This window comes from Passer domesticus, chromosome 23 (genome assembly GCF_036417665.1).
Source record: "Passer domesticus isolate bPasDom1 chromosome 23, bPasDom1.hap1, whole genome shotgun sequence".
In the NCBI taxonomy this organism is placed as follows: Eukaryota; Metazoa; Chordata; class Aves; order Passeriformes; family Passeridae; genus Passer; species Passer domesticus.
Genome location: NC_087496.1, coordinates 6,186,511 through 6,207,516, shown reverse-complemented (window position 1 = coordinate 6,207,516; position 21,006 = coordinate 6,186,511). Strand labels below are relative to the sequence as shown.

Sequence of the window (21,006 nt, the reverse complement as noted above, 5' to 3'; positions counted from 1 at the left end):
ATGGAGTGAGTAAAACGCAGCAGAGTGAGTAAAGCACAAGGAGTGAGTAAAACACAGAGTGAGTAAAACACAAGGAATAAAACACAATGGAGTGAGTAAAACTCAGTGGAGTGACTAAAACACAATGGAGTGAGTAAAGCACAGTGGAGTGCGTAAAACACAACAGAGTGAATAAAACACAACGGAATGAGTAAAACAAAAGGAGTGAGTAAACCACAATGGAGGGAGTAGAACATAAGGAGTGAGTAAAGCACAAGGAGTGAGTAAAACACAAATTTTTTCCTATTTCCCCTCTCCCCCAACTTCTAATGGAGTCCAACTGGACCGAGCAGGGATTTTGAAGGCAGGGATGAGCTGAGCTCGGGGTCAGTCCCGCAGGCAGAGCTGTCCAAGCCCTCACGCTCCTCGTGTCCTGGGAAAAGTAAACCTCCCGAGCTTGCAGCAGCAGCTGCACCCTCAGGGGGCTTTCCCAGAGCTTTGGAGGAGACCACAGGAAAGTAAATGAAGCCAGAGGAGCTGCTGTGTACACTCTGAGCTCGCTATTGTTCTCTGCAGCTCTCTGCCCTCTCCTCTGCAGGGATTCGGGGCAAGGCGGGCAGGAGATGCTGCCAGAGCTGCTGGGTCCTGCTCCCCCTCAAAACTCTGGGGGAAAACGTGCTCAGAGGGTGTTTTCAACATGATTGTTTTCCAGAAGGTGCCAGACAAAGGGGGTTCGGCTTTGCTTGTGACTCACTTTGGGTTTGAACTTTTGCCTTGGTGGCAGAGTCAGGGTAAGTGTGCTAAATGAAGCAGCTTGATTTTCTGACCTGAGAGTAAAATATCAATCACCTTTGGCTTGGAGAGATGCTGGGTGTTGGGTTTTGGCAAGATTAAGTCAATATCTGAGGGTGAAAGGAGGTGTTGGAGCCCCTGAGCTGAGCTGGGCACAGGGCTCGGCTGAATGTGGCTTCTCTAGAAGGGTTTGAGGTGGGTTTGTTCCTCTGTGTGAGCTCTAAAACGCCCTCCTGGGACCTGCCTTAGTGTGCATCCAGTCAAAAGTGCCGTTCTCAGAAGCTAAACTCATGTCAGCAGTAACAGGAATCCGGAATCAAAGGCTCTTCTGCGAATGGTGAATGTAGGGCGTGAGAAGCAGCCCTGAGCTCGTGTTACACACCTTCCCTGCCCTTCACTTCTGCTCTGGGAGGAGAAAGAGGCCATTAAAAACCCCTTAAAACCCTGCTGGGCTTTGGCACACTCGGCAAAGAGGGAGAAAAAATCTTTTGGGCAAAAAAATCTTCCGTGCATTCAGTGCAGGATGGCAAAATCTGCGAGCCCGGAGGGAAGGTGGAACTTTGTGCTGGGTTTATTTCCCACCTGGGGTAGCCCCAGGCTCCCCTGAGGACTCACCCAGAGCCGTTTCGGTGGTGGCTTTAATCCTGTTTTCCCTCTGAGGACGGTTTGTGATTGATTTCTGTCGTTTCTGTTTGTTTTGGGGGCGGCTCTGCGCCCGTGGTTTCCCAGCAGGTCATTTGGGATGGGTGCCCTGCGCCCTGTGTGCTGCTGGCCACGGGCTCTGGAAGCCACAAAAGCACCAGGGGATGCTGCTGTGCGTGGGGAAGTCACAGAGATGCTGCCCCTTCTCCTGTCAGCCCAGGTGCTTTAGGAGCCCCCGAGGGAATCACAGAATTTATTGAGACAGAGCCACGAGGCCAAGCTGGGCTTGGGCTGTGAGAGCAGCAGGGAGGGCAGGGGAGAGCTGAGAGGAGGGGCTGATCACAGTACAGAGGATCAGAAATACTCTATATTCTTAAATATTTTATGTTCTTAAATATTTCTATATTCTTAAATATTTCTATGTTCTCAAACATTTCAATATTCTTAAATATTTCTATATTCTTAAATATTTCTATACTCTTAAATGTTTCTACATTCTTAAATATTTCTGTACTCTCAAATATTTCTATACTCTTCAATATTTCTATACTCTTAAATATTTCTGTACTCTTAAACATTTCTATATTCTTAAATATTTCTATGTTCTTAAATCTTTAAGAAGTCCTGGAGTGGTTGTGTGTGCATCTGGGTGTTTTTTGGAGGGGGTGAAGCAGTCACACGTTGGAGCTCAGGGATGGACCAGATAATTTCCTAAGGATAAAAAATCCTGGGAAAAGCTCTTCTAGTACTTGGTGTGTGTTAAAAGCCCCACAGGTATTTGCTGATGGGAAATTCTCTCCTCTCTGAGTGCAGACAAATACGGTTGAGTTGGATATTTTTTATTTTCTCTTTACTCCAGAACTTTTTACTCCAGAGCTCAGAATTTTCTTGAGGATGTTTAGAACTATCTTCACTCAGGCAGAGTTCTGAAGGGTTTAAAAATTCATATTATTTCCTTTGTGCTTGATGAGAGGGATAATTAATTGTGTGAAGAGATCCATGTAATTACCCTGGAGGGGACGTGGAATGTGCCAGGATCAGGTCCTGGCTGCCTGAGAGGGCTCTGGTGCTTTATTCTGCCCAAGGACTTCGTCTGCAGCGCTGAGCACACCCCAGGGCTGCATCATTTGTTCCTTATCAAAGCTGAGGAATGAATCAGAACTCGTTTCAGAGGGCGCAGTGGGAGGTGTGAGGCCGATATCGATATTAAAAAACGAAAGAAGAAGAAAAAAACCCAACAAAACGGAGTTTGTTGCTCCACGCTCGTTTCGGTGTTAATTATGGGACTGAAAAAGAGGGTGATGCACTTCTTGGGAAGCACAGGATCAGCAGGACCTTGCTCACAGGGCTGGCCCCAAAATTTGGCCTCTGCTCCTGCCCCTGGTACAGATTTCTTAGGTGACTTTGAGCAAAACACTTTTGCTGTCTGATCACCTCATCAGCTCCAGAGTGAGGAGCTGGGTTTAGTCCTGCCAGGAGAGCTGAGGGTGGGATTTGGGTGAGCTCTGGTTGGGAGCTCACCAGGGCACAGTGATGTTCCTAAATCGGGGCATGGCATTGGCATCAGCTGCCTGGAGCTCTTCCAGCCTCTCTGAGCTCTGGTTCTGGGTGGCTCCCTGCAGTATTTTCCCTTTCAATATCAAGCTACAAAGTAAAGACACAGATTGTAGAATCTGTGATCTGAAATAACAAATCCTTCCCAGTCTTATGTCAGGTTTTGATGCCTTCAATGAGAGTCGGATTTCCATTTCCTCTATTCTCTGTCCTGATTAGGAAAGGAGTATGAGAACTTTTCTAGGCATGGTTGTCCTCTAAACCCATCCAAAGATCCACTTATTAATTTAGGTTTTGTGTTCTCAAAGGTAAATGTTTGTGCTTGCAGACCACAAAGCTTTCTGAAATATCAAACTACTCCTTATATATTCCTACCTCTCACAGGCATTGAAATGCTAATATTGACTTGTTTAAAAACAAAGGAGAATAAAGCCCACACCCCACAACAACAACAAAACCCAACACTTCTGTCAACGGCATTAATCCACTTTGGGGAGAAAATCACTGGTTCCCTGGAGCTGGGCTGGTGAGACAACATCACAGAGACGAGGGAGTGAATTAAAGCTCAGGTTTGTATTGATAGAAAATCATTGGGATATTTCTGTTTGTCACTCAAAATTCTTGCAGGGCCAGACCAGACTGAGCAGGGCCAGCTCTTGGTTTTAGTTCCCCTTAGGAGCAGCATCAGCTCAGAGTACAAACACATGTTTTGCAGAGAGCTTAGCTGCAAAAATCACCAAAAATCTGTTTTCTCTCCTTCGCTTCACCCTTCATCTGCACTGCTGTGCTGAGGAGAGGCAGTGGCAGGAGGGGTGGGGGGTGGAGAAAAGGTTTGCCATGAAAAAAAAGGGAAGGATGGATGGTCTGCAACAGTTTGGACACTCCAGACTTATTTATAGACCTAAAGTTGATAGTTTATAACCATTCATGTTCACATTTATAAACCTGAATCATGAATTGAAGAGTTTTCAGAGGAAGAGGCAAATACGATGTTTTTGATCTTTCCCTCTACTGTTGTCTCTTCCTTTTCACCTCATAAATAAATGATGCTTAACTAAATTGTATTTATAAAATGCATTAAAGGAGGAAAAATTCACATTTTTACTTTGCTTGGTGTGGGGTGATGTGGTATTTTATATCTTAATGTACAATTGAAATTACTTTTTAGAGAGCAATTCTTTGTTAAGCACTTCAAAAGTTAATCTAGAAACCATGTGTAAAATATGGAAATGGATGATTATCAGCCACCAAAACAGTTTTATCTGAGGAAAACATGCCCCTTTTCTGCAACTTCCTCATTTTAGGTGTTTATTACAATAAGACTTTATCTGCCTGGCTCTGTATTTTTAAAGTATCGATGTAAAGACCTCAAAACCGGTTTAATCCTGAGTTATTTAATGTTACCCACAGCTTTTCTGAGCTCAATTAAAGCACAGTTAAGGGCAGGATGATAAGCACATATAGATTCTTTTCCTATGAGTCTGTATATTTACTTTGGGCTGTGAAGCAATCTGCCTTCAGCTGCACTCCAGAGCTGCTGCTGCTCTGCAGAGCCCAGGCGTGCACAGAGGGAATTCTCAGGGTGAAAAACCAGCCCAGAGTCCTGCCCGAGCCCTTGAATTCAGGCTCTGGCCAGCTAGGAGGAAAACAAAGTGATCTGGTAAATAGCAAAAGCAATAAACGTGAATAAATTGAGAAGGAGCAATTCTTTTTGGGCAGATCCTGCTAATTGATGATTTCGGTGCGCTGCCTAGCAGTGAATATTCCAGGAACAGACAGCTCAGGACTGACAAACATTGTCAAGGAGATTCTTCTCCCCACACAGCCCCTCCAACAATCCAGACAGTGAAGCACAAAGGATTTCACTGAAAATTTGTGCTACTGGGGAACACGGAAAGCAAAAGGAAACGGGGACAAAGATATTCTTGCAGCTGTGGTCAGCTTTCCATCCTGGGCTTTGCTCTGTCCCAGTAGCTCTGTGCTGTCAGAATCCAGGGGTTTCCACAAGAAAACTTCAGCAGAGAACACTTCAAAACCCCTAAATTTTGTTCCAGCCAAACTGCAGCAGCTCCCCAGTGCTCCCTGGCATTGCCCTGTCCTTCAGGGCCCTGGCTTTCAGCTTGAATTTGTCAGGAAGAGATTGTGCTCTGCATTATCTTAATTCTACACACGCAGGAGCTTTCTGAAACGGAGTTTCATTAGGCTGGGGGGAAACACAACAGGGATATCTCACAGATAGGAGAGCCCACGGCTCCTTTGTGCCCTGGAGTGGCTGGAATTCCAGAGAAACCAATCTCAGCGCTTTTCCCGGCTTCGCTGGGAGCTAAGCCCAGCCTAGCTGTCTGGTTTTGCAGTATCAGCTGTTACTAAGCACTTCAGCAGCAGGGAGGATGTCCCAGCGTGGGGCTGGTGCTCAGCAGTCATTCAGATATGCAAAATGTGGCTGAACAATGCCCTGGTGCCTGAGAGCAGGGGAGCTCGGGGCTGCTTTGGAGGGCAGACATGCACATCCCTTAATTCTTTCCACTCCACTTGCTCTGGGGTTTGCTTCTCTTTTGGGTTTTGGACAAGTTTTGAAGTAGAGTGAGTACAATTAAGTGTTCATCTGATTAATCTGTGTTTCCCCACTAAATGCAGTTCGGTGTGTGGTGGGATGGCTCACAGAATGGATCTGTTCCCAAGAGCTGCCTGAATCACCTGAAAGCATAAAATTCCTTTAATAGAATCCCGGCCAAAAACCCCACCAGACCCTTCCTTGTTCTTTTTATGGGAAAGAAAAATTGGGAGAGAAAATTTGTGGGGCAATTCAATGATTAAAAAATGAACAGCAACATGGCAATGACAAGATCCTGACCTCACTTCCACAAGTATTTCTCTGGGAATGAAGTTCCTAAGACAGTGTTAATTGAAAATTGATCCCAGGGGTCTGATTTTTAGAGGGAAGAAGGTTTTGTTCATGGTGTGGATGGGAATGGTGCTGTCATTAACGCCAAGAAGTTCTCCAGGCTCCCGTGGCCTTCCTCCAGCTCTTTTGGAAGGGCTGCTTCTCCCTGGGTAGGAAGTGTTGTATTTTGATAAAAACAAAACAGAAAAAAAAAAGGAGTTTCTTTTTTAAATGAAGGACGCCCCGGCTTAATGGGGCTTGAAGTGTTTACAGGTGTTTCCTCACAAGTTCAAATTTAGTGGCCCCGGGGAGTTGAGATTCTCATAAGGCAGCAGCAAACACTCCAATTCTGGGTTTTAGAAGGGTGGAACATTTAAAGGGCCAGGCTGGCGTGGCCTGGGGGCTGCTTTGGCTGTGTGAAGACAAGAATTGTGCCATCCAGAGCAGCAGAACGTGAGGAAAAAAAAAATCATCCTTAGTGCCACAAAACCTTCCTGAGAGAACCTTTGCTGCTGCCCAACCTTTTTGCTTTGATTTAGCAAATTTGTGGTGAAAATCCCAGGAGAGTCAGGTTCCACCTTTGGCTGTTCAATCCCATCTTGGTGACACCTTTTTTGTGCAGAACATCTCCTCAGAGGAGCTGCTGAGCGTGGGGAAGGAGAAGGAGAAGAAGAAGAAGAAGAAGCAGCAGAGAGCAAAGGGAAAATGTAGAAGTGGCTGTGGTTGGAGGGGTGATGATGTCACCGGGCTCAGCGGGAACACGGCGCTTTTAAAAAGCTGAAAGAAACATCCTGACCCTCACTTGTCACATCCCCACCCAGGAGCCACACACACACACACGGAGCAGAGTTATCCTCGGCCAGGAAGGGGGGAAAAGCTCCATCCCACCACAGAATGCACTGGCAAAAATGTAAGTGAGCTCTGATTTGCTTCTCCTACCTCTGGTGGCAGCTGAGGGATAAATCAGCAGAGAGTGGCAGGGGAGGGGATGCTCAGGAATGGCTGGAGGGAGGCCAGTGCTGAGGTGTGATGCTCATTTTCCAGCAGGGATATGAGCTCAGGGCTGCTTTGTTGGCTTCTTTCATCACTATGAATCAAGTGGAAGACTATGATTCATAAAAACAATAACAGGATGCAGGTATTATATCAAAGGTTACGGTGGTTACGTAGCAGAAAATTTTCCTTTTGAAAAGTGAAACCTGTGAGAAATCTTATTTCTGTGCCTTTTTTTTTTTTTTTTTGATATGTACTCCTTTCAGCTAATTAAAAAAGATAAGGAACAAAGCAGTTGAGGGCAATACAGTTATGACTTTACAGGAAATCAGTTTTCTTGTTTTCAAGATAATTTCACTCCTCTGGGCCCACCTTTGCTGGAGTAGTTTACTGATCCTGCTCCAGGTAGGTGTTTGCTTCTTGCAAGGTTTTCATTCTCACTCTTATCACCACCACATCTCACTTGTCATCAGTAGGGGATGCTCATTTTGGCACCTCTGCTGCCACCCTTTGCCGCTCACCCTGCTGTTCCATTAACACAGAATGGTACAACACACCTGAGTGGAAAAATTAATTTCTTAAACCCTTGCCAGTGACTTATCTGACATTACTCATCTTTTATCTCAGCTTGTAGGTTGTTCTGCTGCGTGTAGTAAACCAACCATGTGCCTTTGTGAGCTTTGAAACCCGTTTCCTCTAGTTTTTTTTCCTGCCTTCTTTCTTTTCAGCTGAACATTTTGGAAGCTCAAATGTGTATTTGGGAAGTTTTGTTTGTATTTCCCCCTACACCCTGAGCAGTTTTCAGGAGAAGACGTGGGAAAAACTGCAAGATGATTACATCCAAATCCTGGTTCTAATCTTCCATCTCAGAAGTCTCTGAATGGTTTTTTTTTGGGTTTGTTTTTATTCCTGCAGTGACATAGCAATGCTAACAGCAATGCTTTGGGTAGGAGGAAATTTGGAACAGAACTGGTGTTTCTATTTTGCTTTTTTCCTTTGACTCTTGCAGGAATTACAAGTCAAATTATGTCAGTCATTCCCTGATGATAATTTATAGACAACTCCTGGCCAGTGTCCCCTGAGCTTGCTCTTCCTTGGATCTCCCTCCTTTTGTATTTTGTCAGAATTCCCTTTTCCAGCACGGAACTGCTGGAAATCTGATTAATGTGCTGCTTTCCAAGGCACTGTGCTGGCTTTGGAGGAGGCAGGAGGGCAGAGCCCTGGGGAGCCCTGGGCTCGGGGCAGGTATCCAGGTGCCAGAGCCCGCAGGTTTCAGTGGAAGCTGCAGCTCCCAGCAGCTCTGCCTGTCCCCTTTGGTGTCACCTCTGTTTCCTGTCGGTGTCACCAGCTGGGAGCTCACGTTTCTGCACCACCTGCTCCAGGCCAGCTGTGACCCCACGATGTCCCCACCGTGGCCTTGCTCTGGAGCAGGAATCCATGCAGAGGCAGCTCAGGTGAGCTGGGAGCTTTCCAAACCGAAACCCTGAGATTTGACTCATCTGGTGCTGGCAACGCCAAGATGTTGGGTTCAGCCCCTGCATGGGCCACTCACTTCAGAGTGGGTGACCCTGGAGGGCCCTTCCCAGCTCAGAACACTCTGTGAGTCTCTGAAAACCCAGAAGTGACACAAGAACTCCCTGAAGCAGCGGGTGACCTCACCTGAGGGCATTCTCAGGGCGGTTTATGCTCCTTCAGGGTCATTTCTGCAGCACCACGAGGCAAGCTGGGCTATTTTGCCGAGCAGGGAGCGTGGCCAGGCTGGCCCTGCAGGCTGGGAATGTTCCCCAGGTCACGGCACAGTGACTCCCCTGCAGGACTGGGGCCCTGGGCTTCCGCTCGCGGCCCCGAGGGCGGCTCAGCGCGAAAGCCTCCCCTCCCACGGCCCAGGAGAAGTGACTGGTCGGGGCTCCCCAGGATTCTGCTGAACAGGAGCGGCCCCAGCAGCCCCTCAGGGATGGGGAATTCATGGGCAGCACCAGCTTTTTCCCCTTGGTTTGCTTTTATTGTGAATTTTTTAAACCGACCCGAATGTTCCGTCCGTACAAATGGTTTGTGTTCTGCAAAGCCTGGCAGCAGCTTGGGCTTGATGATCTCAAAGGTCTTTTCCAGCCTAATTAATTCTAATTCTGCAGGAATCTCCTATTTTTGTGCTGGTTTTGCGTGTCTCCAAGATTTTTTCCTGTTGCAGTCACTGGCAGAGATTGAGCTGCTCAGATTCCCTTTACCACCGAGAGATGTGAATTCACACCTCTGCAAAATCCCATCCCAAACGCCTTTAAAGTGAATAAAAAACCTTTCCTGCCCACAACAGATGTGGGGCTGCACAGAGCCATCCTGAAAGTATCAGCTAATGAGACTGAGAGGTGAAACTGCAGCATTCTGCACCTTGTGAGTGCTAATTTTGGTAAAACCCCACCAGGAAAGAGGGATAGCACGAAAGTTGAGCCCATCCATGCTTTGCAAAGCAGGTGTCAAACTCTACGAATGACCACAGCAGCAATTAAATGGAAAGCTTGCATTACTAAAATGGAAAGAGTATTATGGGCTGGGAGGAATTAGGACCTGAGGGTGAGACTTAAGGTTAAAGACACTTTCTGTCTATCTCAGCTTCCCCTTTGCACCAGGGCTCCTCTTCTTCTGAAACAGAGAATTTTTAGTGGCCCTCACCACTACATGGCCAGGAAACCCAACTCTCGTTTGGCACCTGAAAGTTTTTAGTTTTTTAATTAGAATAATTAGAGCAGCAGGGATTAGCCAGCATTTTGTGTCTCCCCTTGAAATTGGTTTCTATCCAAGTGGAAAAATCTAAAATCCACTCTGTTCATCACCTTCCTTGTGTGGGAACAAAATGTAGGCTCTGCACAGTGCTCTCCACTCATTTAGATCCTTTTAGGTGGGAAGGAAATTGTTTTAAAGGACAGTTATCAAAAGCATTCCTCAGGAACAGCATGGGGCACATAGATTTACCTGAATCCAAGGCTACTTTGATTCCTGGAAAATCTTCCAACACCTGAAAATGAAGATATTGGGCATAAATCTAAAATAATCTTCTGTCAAATGAATATTTCACTGACTTTGGTGGTTATAATGCAGTGTAGGAGATCTGGCCAAACAGGATTCTGAGAGGTGAAATATTGAGGCTGCTGAATTATGCCCAGGACCCTCCTGAGTTCATCTCCTTGTGCTGAGCAATCAACCATCACTCAGCCTTTTTTGCCCCTGCTCTGAGCTGGGCTCGTTTTAAAGCAGATTCTCTGCTCTGATGTTTGGTGGGTGCTTTGCATTGGCAAAATCTTTATTGAATTCCCCACCCAGAGTGCGTTGAACGGATAAACGATGAGTTGGGATGAGAAACTCCCCAAAATGTTAATTTCTGCCATTCCAGCAGCTCTCAGATTTGTGGAGTTGATGTTTTCACACAGCAGAACTCTTTAGTATTTGCACTCATAAATTAATTCCAATTAAATTGAAAAAGCAAATTGTATTAATCCCCTCCAGCCCAATTTTCCTTGTGTTCTCTGTAACTTCTAGGGAAATTTGGGTTGTGTCAAATGCACAAGAAGCTGCATGTCCAGCCCTTCAAATGGGTGTGCAAACCTGGGCTTTGGGATGATCCTTTGGGACTGAAAAGATAAGGAAGCAAGGAATAGCAAAGTGAAACTCAGACAAACATTTTCTGAGTTGTTTCATGATTTATTTGGCACTGATGGGGTTATTCACTCTCAGGACCAGCCAGAGAATTATCAGTCAGGTGGGTATTAATTAATTTGGGTCAGGTGCCAGGGACCTGGTGCTCAGCAGCCACCCCAGCCTGTGGCCACCAACACAACTGGTTCAGATAGATTTTCACAGAAATAACTGGATTTTTGTTTTCATGGGCTGGAATTGCAGATGGGTCATGTCAGTGTTTCACCTTTAACTGCTGGTTAGATCAATGAAAATATTAATTAAAAGCAGGACATACCCTGAAGGCTGCTGAGGGATGGGGATAGAAATGAAGATTTCTGAGTGACTCCCTGTCATGTTATTAAATGCACTTTCTTTACTCCCCTGCCCTGGACTGCCCACAAAGCAGAGATAAAGATCATCCTGTTTTTTTGAGGGAAACTCTGTAATTAACCAGGATTATGAAAAATGTTCAGTCCCTTGCCATGGGCCTGGATGTAAAAAGGTTTTGATTTGACTCTAAGCATACAAGCCTATGAAACGAAGCCTCTTTCTTCTTTTTATTAGCCAAAGTTCACTGCGTCTGATAAAAATGTGATTTGGTCTCCAATATCCAAGCCATTAACTCAGGGCTTTGCTAATTGAAATCGAAATTTTTCTTGTTATTTGCAGTCAGCGATTGCTTTTCGGTGCTACTGCAAACAAGAGAAACTATTGTGCTTCTTTTCAATTATTTATTACACTGGAGAGGTGAAAGGGGGAAAAAAAGGGAAAACTATTTGCAGTGTTAACACTGATCAATTGATAATTTTATGAGAGGGAGCAGTGGTGTGGTGTTCACATGCCCTATTGCCATGGATTCCATTTTATTTTAATTTTAGTCACGAGAGCCCATTCGATAAAATGGAACTAAAGGAGACAAAGGAAATTTAGCTTTCTTGGGATTCTCCTGAGAAAGGCTGTGAGAGAAGCAGAGAAAAGAATGATCAAAGCAATCCTTATCTCATTGGCTGCTGCTGTGTTTGTGCCCATGTGGAATGCTCTGGAGATTGTTCACCCGAGGTGATTGCTTGGCTGGATTTGGTGATGGTTTTGGATTCATTGATCAGTTGGATCCACGTGTGTGTGTGTCAGGACTCTTGGGCAGGAGTCACGGGTTTGCTAGTTAGTGAGTGATAGTTCTTGTTAGTGTAATATAGTATAATATAGTGTAATAAAGTGATTAATTAGCCTTCTGATATGATGGAGTTCTGCACATCGTTCTTCCTGCCCGCAGGGCATCACAGCACCGATACAGAGGGATGCTGCTGGGGACCAGCAGGGTGTTTCAAAGTGAAATCTGCCTGCTGGGAAGCTGCTGGGCCTGGGCTGGGAGGCTGAGAGCGAGCTGCAGCTCCTGTGTGTGTCTGTGATGTGAGAGGGGCAGCGCTGAGGGGAAGCTCAGTGATCTGGAACTCGCCGCGCTTCGCTGCCCGCACCCTTCCAGCAGCTGTGCTGCCCCTCGCTTCCCTCCCGTTTCTGCAACGCTTCAACCAAAATGTAGGGGAGGACAGAGCTTGGATTTTTGGTGATGTCTTGGCGTGCTTTCCCTGCCTGGCCTTTGACTCAGATCTGTGATAATCGCATATCCCCTGAACAGAGACATTCTCCCAGGATTTTCCTGGGAAGCTGAAGTGAGAAAGAATTCAAACAATTATTATCTCTCTTTCTGTAACTGCTCTTTATAGATATGGTTCTCCAGAGTGTGCCATTCATAGTTCACCAATAGGTGAGAGAAGATTCCTAAAGGCCAATCAGGTCTTAGGTCCACCATCGTTTCTGTAAGAACTGTAGATTTCTAAATAAAGTGCTTTTCATGCCTTCTGATGATGGAGCCTCTCTATGACCTTTGTCTGTCCCCAGTACCCCTTCAGTGATACAGATCAATATTTTTGAGGTATTTATGCAGTCTGTATCTGCATAAACTGAGGGTGGCAGATCCCTGGAATTGTTTTGGATGCTTCCAGACTGAGTTGCAGCATGGCCTGGAATCCAACATTTTCCTGCTGCTGTCCCTTGATGTTTGGAGCCTTTTGGTGCCTTTCCAGCAGCTCCGGTGTTCAGCAGCAGCTTTTAAAGGTTGCTCACAGTTCTTCAAGGCTTTGTGGACTTTTAGCAAATACATCAGGTGATAACATTGATGGAGGGAGCCTGGGGCTGAGCACACGCCAGGGCTGGGGAGGCAGCCTGGCCAGAGCTCTGGAATGGGCCCAAGGGAGATGTGGAAACCATTGCAAAGTGGTTGGATTTGGATTCCTTCTCTTCCTCCTCAACTGGAGATGTCTCAAACTGCCCCAGCTTCACAGAGCAGGTGCAAATCAAAATGTGCCTGGGGTGTTCTGTGCTCCTGGAATTGCAGGAGACAGGACACTGTTGCTATTCCTTTATCTCCTTATGTTCCATTTTATTGAAAGGAACTTGGGCTCTCATGACTAAAATGAAACCAAAATGGAATCCTGGTCCAAGACAGCTTCACAGTTTGTTAAAACCTGTATATAAGGATGACTAAATCCAGGTTCTTCCTTTACTAAGATATTTTAATTACCATTATTCCTCCAAATGCTGATATTTGTAAATGGCCATGTGTCTTCAGCTCGATGAGGAATTGCACCCTGAAGCCCCAAAGCCATTCTGCTGTGGTCTGTCTGTGATGCTCAGACCCCACAGGCCCCTGAGCAGTGGAAAAGCAGCTGTGCTCACATTATTTTTATTTCTGGAGGTCAACTTGGGGGAACCGAAATACGATCTGCAGACTTTGGTTTTTAAAACTTTTTTTTCTCTTTATATTTTTTTTTCTTTTTTGGTTACTCTGCTTACTTACACCGGAAACTCTGAATAGGTATATTTGTCAGCTTTTACAGTAAATTTCTTCTTTCCCATCCCCCAAACCTGGAGCCAGAAACCACCATCCTTCCCCACCCTAATTCTGCAGGGAGGCCCTTTATGAGTTGGGGATGAGAAACTCCCCAAAATGTTCATTTCTGCCACTCCAGCAGCTCTGGCAGAGCTCAGGTTTGTGGAGTTGATGTTTTCACGCAGCACAAGAACACCAGAACTCTTTATTATTTGCACTCAAATAAATGAATACCAATTAAATTGAAAAAGCAAAGTGTGAATTGTATTAAAAGCCCTTGTGGATGGAGACTTGAAGAACCTTTATTCTCTTTTAAAATTTTATTTTGAAGGCCACAGGATTCACGGGAATGCAGAAACCTGATTTAAAGAGCCACAAAGGAAAGCAAAGGTAGATCAGGCAAAGGCTGGGAAATCATCTTTGCTTCAGCTACTGATTAAAAATAAACTATTTCCTTAATGTGCATAACAAAGGCAACAGTTCAGTGCATAAATGGAGTTCTGTCTGGTCCTAAAAGATTTGTCGTGGCCAATCAACATTTCATAATTAAATTATAATGAGTTAATAGAAGAGCCAATGTGAAGGGAAAAAAGTATTTTTGAAAAGAAATTAGAGCAGAAATGTTTATTCCGTTAAGTAATTTTTGTGGTGGATTTATGATCTCTGTCTTTAGAGCTCCATTTTTCTCCTCCCTGGAAGGTGCAACAGGAACATCTCAGTGTGCTCAGAATTAAATGTAGCTGGGAGAGATACCTGAGGTGAAATGATTCATTCTTGTAGGACGTGAATCTAAATAAATGCTCCTGGGGTGGAATAATAGTTTAAAATCCAGATTGGAGCTGGACACCCCCCTGTACCTCAAAACCAAAGGCCAGCTCCAATCGTTAAAAATGGAAAACTTATCAATTTCTGTATTGACACATCAAAGTGCAGCAGAAGGGGCAGGCAGCCACCTCTGCTATCGGTGCCTTTCCAACACCAGCCTTTGATATCCCCTGGTTTCCTTCTGCTATCAATTCCCTCCAAACACCCCAGTAAAATATGAGTTGTTAATTCTGCCTCTGGCAGAAACGTGCTTCCCCTGCCTTCGCTGCTCACATGGCTTTGGGAGAGGCTTTTGGAGCTGCTTGCAAACCTAATTCTTCAAAATGGAGCAGGATTTATGGGTGGGAGCTGGGAGGTTTTGGGTGTGAGATCTGTGATGTTTTGTCTCCTGTTTATCAACCTCCTGGCCAGGCTATGAGCAAAATTTGTTCAGAACTGAAATACTCTGGTCTAGGTTGGGACTTCAGCACCTGCCTGATCTCACAATGAGATATTTAAGTCAAATTAATGATGTTTAAATGTTTTTTCAAGTGAGGATGTTTTCCTGATTTGGGTTCTTTTTATACCTTCTGCCTAAACAGTGAATATATTTATTTTAAATATCTAATTTCTGCTTTTTTATGTCCCTGCCTGGCCAACAATTCTGGTGTGTCACCTTTTGGGTATATTTGGTCTGATTTTCCTTTTGGGACTGTGTGAAGCTGCTCTGCAGGTCAGTGGCACTGAGGGACACAAAGGAAAGGAAGAATAAAATAAATGTGTTCCTGCTCCTGCCACCAGGCTCCTGTGGGGATTTGGAGTCCCTGAGAGGAAAATAAATGTCACCTAAATTTTTAATTTCATTTTTTCCCCTCAGCTTCTGCCCCAGAGCAGCCCCAGCCTCGCCCCTACCAAGGTGTCCGAGTGAAGGAGCCCGTGAAGGAGCTGCTGAAGAGGAAAAGGGGGAATGTCCAGAATTCCAGTGCAACTGCAGCTACAACGGTAGGGAAAAACAAACAGGAGGAAAATTCTCCCTCGGGAGCTCACTGCTCGCCCAGCCCCAGAACTGTGCCAATGAAAGAAAATCTTTGCATCCCCAAAGCGTTTCAAAGGCCCTGCAGCCTGGTGCTACCTGGCAAGGCCATTAATTCTCCTTAGCTGGGATGCTTTTAGTGAGCTGAGCACCTTCCACCACTTAATGGAAAGGGGAAGTGCTTTGCACTTGGCAGGATCTGATTGATGGGGACTGAGAGTGGCTTGGAGGGAGGCAGCTTGTTCAGGAATCTGAAAGAGACCATCCCGAGCATCCCTGGCTGCTTCTTTTCAGGCTGGATTTGCCCTCCCAGCAGGCAGCAGCTTGGCTGGCTCCTCTCTGGAGGAGAATTCTCTTTTTACACGAGATTTAAACACACTTTAAGGCCCCCCTGGGCTGAGAGGACATTGTGGGTGTTGGGGGTGGTGTGTCCTGGCTGCCAGGTTCAGCTCTTCTGGCTCTTTGTGGGGTGGGGGAGCTCAGACCCTGGCACTGATAATGCCTGGTATGCTCTGTGCTTCCCCAAGGGATTGAATTTAATGCTGATGGGCTTCACCTCTGATGTTTATTTTTTCTTCTCCCTTCCAGGTTGTTCTGCCCCATCAGCCAGTCCCTTCCTACTCACCCATGGGTAAATATCCCTGACTCACCAGGACTCTCCAGGGAAGGCTGTGCTGAGCTGGGCTTTAATCCTGTCCTGTTTTCCAGGCCAGCCTTGCATTGACATGGACGCTGCTGCCCCTGCTCTGCCTGGCCCAGAGGAAGGAGCCCTGGCCTCTGGATGGATCCCGCAGCCCCCTGGCACCCCCCTGCAGCCCCTGGCTCAGTGGAGCCCCTACCCTGACTACGTGTCCCACGAGGCTGGCAGCTGTCCCTACACAGCAGATATGTACGTCCAGCCCGTGTGTCCCAGCTACACCCTGGTGGGACCCTCCTCTGTCCTCACTTACACTTCCCAGCCTCTCATCACCAATTTTGCAGTAAGTCAAAAGCACCAAGCTGGAAATGATGTTAATTCCCACCTTCTAGCAAGAGTCGCGGGGTGGAGTTAGGCTAATTTATTTAATTACTGTAATGTTGTGTGCCTTTGCATCCATGCCATGTAGTTCCCAGGACAGTAATATGGTTTGAGCAGGGCAAAAAGTTGTGGTTGTACTGGAATCAGGCAAAATTCACAACCTTTTCCCCGGCTGTCTTCACTCTTCCAGACTGAGCAGGGATTTTCACTCTTTATTTCCAAGTTTAAAATTTAAAAAAAAAAAATGTCAGTGGGGTTCCAGGAAACATATTGATCAGGTGAGGCAGGAAGGATGACTTGGCAATAAATTTAAAGGATAAAGCAGCAAGGTCATAAAACACATAAAGATAGCAAAATATTTGGCTTCAGGCCAGACCAAATCTGCTTGGCTGACACAAGATGATGTGATTCCCTTTAGAGGGGACAGGGATCTGTGTTCTAATGGACCTCAGGAGCTGGTTTTGCTTCCCCTGGTGCAGTTTGGCTGCTCAGGCAGACCCAGCCAACCCCCAAGGCCATTTCTGTGTCCTGGTGGCCCCTGGTGCTGGGGAAGGGCCGTGGGCTGGCTTTGGGATGTGGCTGTGCCAGGGCTGTTCCAGAGGCCACACGAGGGGCAGCAAATTTGGGGCTGTGCAGAGGGCAGCTGCCAGCACAGGCCGTGATAGGCTCACAGGGAATGGGGACAGAAAGCTGCAGGGAGCCTGAGGCGAGCGTGGCTTGGGCACAGGAAAAGTGTCACCATCAGCACCCGGAGAGGAAGGACGGGGGATGCCAGAAGTGGGATGAGCATCCCCACCCTGTGCTGCATCCTCCCCCTGCCCCAGCAGGCTGCTTTATTGTTTCCGAATGACCCAAATAATGTGGGAATAACGTGCAGTGACTCCAATGATTTCAGAAGGCTGAACAATAAGCTGTACTATACTAATACCATACTAATACTATACTATATAAAACTATATTAAAGAAAAACCCGTGACCTTTCAGACAGTCAGGACACAGCTTTGACCTAACTGGTCAATCAATCCAAACCAACCAGAGTCCAATTAACAAATCCCTTTCCATGACCAATCTCCATAACACATTCCACGTGTGCCAAACAGCAGGAGCAGCAAATAGAGACAGGAATTGTTTTCTTTCACTGAGCTTTCTCACTGCCTCCCCCAGGACAAATCCTGGGAGAGAGAATGATGTCTCTCTCTGTTCAGAGAAATATGTGAATATTAATTTGTGGAAGCAAACAAACTCCACAACTTTTGTGAAAGTTGTAAAGCTGATGTGTTTATTGCAGTGATGGACACGTGGGAATCATTCCCCTTAAAATGACATGTGTGCCTCTGGGAAATCCAGATCCTTTTTTATCTCCCTCTCAAATACATATGCATGCAATTTCACAATAAGTTGATGCATATTCATTCTACTGATTTCGGTGACATTTGCCACTAATTTTTTCTTTATCAGAAAGAGCTCCTGGGTCATTTCGCCCTGCTCTCTCTGTCTGCCCCCCTTATCTCTTGTCCTTAGGCTGAAGCAGTTTCTCCAAGCATAGGTTTCTGCGAGAACAGGCAGTCAGACCAAACAGCTGTGTTTGGCAAGCTACTCAAAGCTGAACTCAAAGACGGACATTTCACCTCAATCAAAATGGAAAACCTCCACTCTGTCTTAACACCGTAGCAGGCCCAGGGCCTGCAAGGCCTCCTTGGAGGCCAGAAGCCCGAGCTAGGAAATGCCAACTCATGATGACTGGGCCTTAGAAGCTCCTCTCTTCCACCTTCAGACCCTGCTCATCTCTCTGTAAGCCCATAGGTCACTTTCCCCTGACCCTTACTATTGACCCTTACTATTGGACAATTTCCAAAACCCCTGTAGGGTATAAAAACCCCTAATTCTGCCTGGTTCAGCAGAAGAGCTGTCACTGAGAATCTTCATGGGGGACACCAAGAAAGAATCCTGTGGAACCTCACACAGCTTTTTCTTCTCTCTCCCTGCATCTGCTGCTGCGGCTCCAGCAAGCTAAAGAGCTGAAATCACAAAGAGCTGACAATCCCTGAGAGCTGAAATCACCACAGCTTGCTTAGGCTGCCCGCAGCTGGGACCTGCTTGGGAGTTCGGCCGCTCTGCTGAACCTCCCTGAGCTACCCTGGCCATGGCAGCACGCTGGAAACTGCCGTGACACAACACCACACTTTTTGTTTTGTCTTGTCTTTGCTGTCTTGACGGAGAAGGAAGACTCGTTCACCAGATGATGATCTACAAGTCTCATCTTTATTCCCGAATTGCCAATTATTATACACCTTTTAATTAGCTCATGCATAGTGCAAAATCCCAGCTCACCATTGGCTAATTAGTTATCAGCTATCTACGTGCTGTTTTGGTGCAACTACTGCTACTTTCCCAAGCTGTTTTGCTTTACCCCCTGTTTTTGTGCATTACTTCATCCGTAGGCCAAGGACACACAGTTTAATTGGAATGGCAACTCCCCTCATTCTCTATCCCGGTGAAATTAATCTCACTGTGACCTTTAGCTCGGAGCCAGCTTGTTACAAAGCTCTCAACACTGTCTTTCTGTCCCTTCCCCAGCCCCGCAGCAGCACCCCGGCCGTGGTGCCGCCGCTGGAGGTGACGGAGCAGCAGCCGCCGCTGACCTACTTCCCGTGGGCACAGCCCCTGCCTGCCCTGCCAGCCTCCACCCTGCAGTACCCCGCGGCCTCCTCCTCCTTCCCGGGGCCCCAGCTGGTGCCCGTGCCCATCTCCGTGCCCGAGCCAGCCCCGCAGGAGCTGGAGGATGCCCGGCGAGCCATCGGCGCCCTGCCCATCGAGAGGCTGCTGCTGGAAGATGAAGACAATGATACGTACGTGTTGAGCCACGCTCTCTCTGTCGAAGGGCTTTAGGTTGCACATCTGGGGCCTGCTGCTCCGCTGCTCGGTGCTCCCCCCAGCAGCTCCGTGGGTTTTGGAGAAGCAGCCAGGGTGGGGTGGGAATTTTAGGGCGCCGTGATTTGTGTGGTGAGGGAAATTTGCTTTGTCCTGGCGCCCAGCACAAGATTTCTCTGCTGTTCCAGCTCCTGCTGCCTCTCCCGGGCAGGTTTGGATGCTGCACACTTGTGCTGAGCACCAGCACAAGGTGATTTTCACCCTCATGGCCTCAAAATGACAGAATCCAGTGTAGCCACAGCCAGCTGTAGCATTTGGTGAGGGTACAATTATTGCCAAACCCAGTTCAATAGGGTTGCTTTTGTATAAATGCATTGTTTGTGTGTCTTTGACCTGTCCAGGAAGGAATTCTTACCAGATTTAGACCACTAGAAAACATTGGAGGGGGGCTAAATTGGCATTTTTATCTCCTAAATTTTACCATTCCTTTGGAAATCAGGAAAACATAAAGTGTAGCTTTGTTCTGCTGGTGCAGGTAGGTTCAGTAGTGTGAAAATAAAGCTGAGCTAAATGCCAGAGCAGTCAGAGATCCCTGTTTGCAATTCACACCAAGGTGTACCTGGAAGCTCTCCCTGTCTGCCCCTGCAGGTGTGGAGCAGAGGGTTGGGGTCGTGTTCTTTCAGCTGCAGAAGGGTTTGGGGCTCTGAAATATCCACATTTGAGGTGTGGGGCTGATCTAGTGGCTGGCTGGCAATGCTGCCAGTGACAGATCCTGTCCCACTGAGATCTGGGAGATTTTTCTGTCAGGAATGCAACTCATGGCCCTAGATCAGGGGATCACTGAGAAAACAGGGATTTTCCAGAACCTGGACTGCAGCCCAGCAAGGACTCCATGGCATCGCTGTTACCTGGCAGTATTTTCACTTTCCTGTAGCGTTTGAGTGTGATGTGCTGAGCCAGGGAACTTTAGTGACCTCTCCTTGGAAAGCTCCCCAGGCCCAGATGTGAACAAAATTCCTTTATGGCTTTCTGATTGCCTTTCCTGGAGAATGAGGAGCTTCACTTTTCCCTCAGATGCGAGTGTAAATATTTTGGTTGAGGCGCAGGAGTGCCACTGCATAGACAAATATATTGATATATTTCAGGAGAGACATCCCCTTCAAACCCTGTTTATTCATTTCTTGACAAACAAGAGGCTCTTGGCTGGTGAACACAATTTCTCTGGGTTTTTCTGCTTTCTAAAGCCCAGGATTGTTAGATGATTCTATTATTTGCAAGACTAACTGCAAAATAATTTCTTGTACTCTTTATTACCTGGAGTCCTGCTGCCACCCAGGCAATATTTCAAGTGGCCTTAGAGTTCATGCCTGGGTGAGGTTTGAAAACCCAGGTTGAAAGTCTTAAAGACTTTCCAAGAGTATTTTTATTGAATATTGACAAATGTGAAAGACACGAGCACTAGATCATGTAAGTGATCATAAAGTTGTTGGAAAAGAGCATTAGTTGAGGTTTGCATTGAAATTAGTGGCTTATATTTGCAGAAAAACCCAGCAAAGAAATTAATTCAAAGGAGCTGAATTCACCACTGCTTCCTCCAGTTTTATGACATTCAGAGATATTCCCTAGGTAAAACTAGGATAAAGCAGTTGTGAATCAAGCCTGTGGTTGCTCTGATTGCTTTTCAATTCCTTTCACTCCAATGTATGTAAATTCTGTGTGTGAACTTAAAACAAAGATGAAACTGTTTCATCATTTCTTTCTGGGTTGTTCTGGTTAGAAAAAAAAGACAATTTTTTTTTCAATAAAGATCTACAGTAACTTTGCTATGCCTAGAGTGTTTTATTTCCTATCCACATTGGTTTAGCAATTAGTTCAAT

General features: G+C 46.3%; 1 protein-coding gene across 1 annotated transcript; it reads left to right on the top strand.

Moving 5' to 3' along the window:
• The first annotated feature begins 604 nt into the window (after window positions 1-604).
• POU2AF1 (POU class 2 homeobox associating factor 1) lies at window positions 605-20,947 on the top strand. The gene is made up of 6 exons (XM_064397834.1): window positions 605-770; window positions 6,474-6,761; window positions 15,085-15,209; window positions 15,829-15,871; window positions 15,949-16,220; window positions 18,836-20,947. The coding sequence occupies exons 2-6, from the start codon at window positions 6,746-6,748 to the stop codon at window positions 19,145-19,147; spliced, it is 768 nt and encodes a 255-aa protein (XP_064253904.1). The 5' UTR covers window positions 605-770; window positions 6,474-6,745; the 3' UTR covers window positions 19,148-20,947.
• Window positions 20,948-21,006: the final 59 nt, after the last annotated feature.

What these genes read in the sequence shown, in the direction of transcription:
- POU2AF1 (XM_064397834.1), top strand. An exon ending in CCCTTCCTACTCACCCATGG is followed by an intron (nt 15,872 to 15,948) that starts GTAAATATCCCT and finishes CCTGTTTTCCAG; the next exon opens with GCCAGCCTTGCATTGACATG. An exon ending in CTCTCATCACCAATTTTGCA is followed by an intron (nt 16,221 to 18,835) that starts GTAAGTCAAAAG and finishes TCCCTTCCCCAG; the next exon opens with CCCCGCAGCAGCACCCCGGC.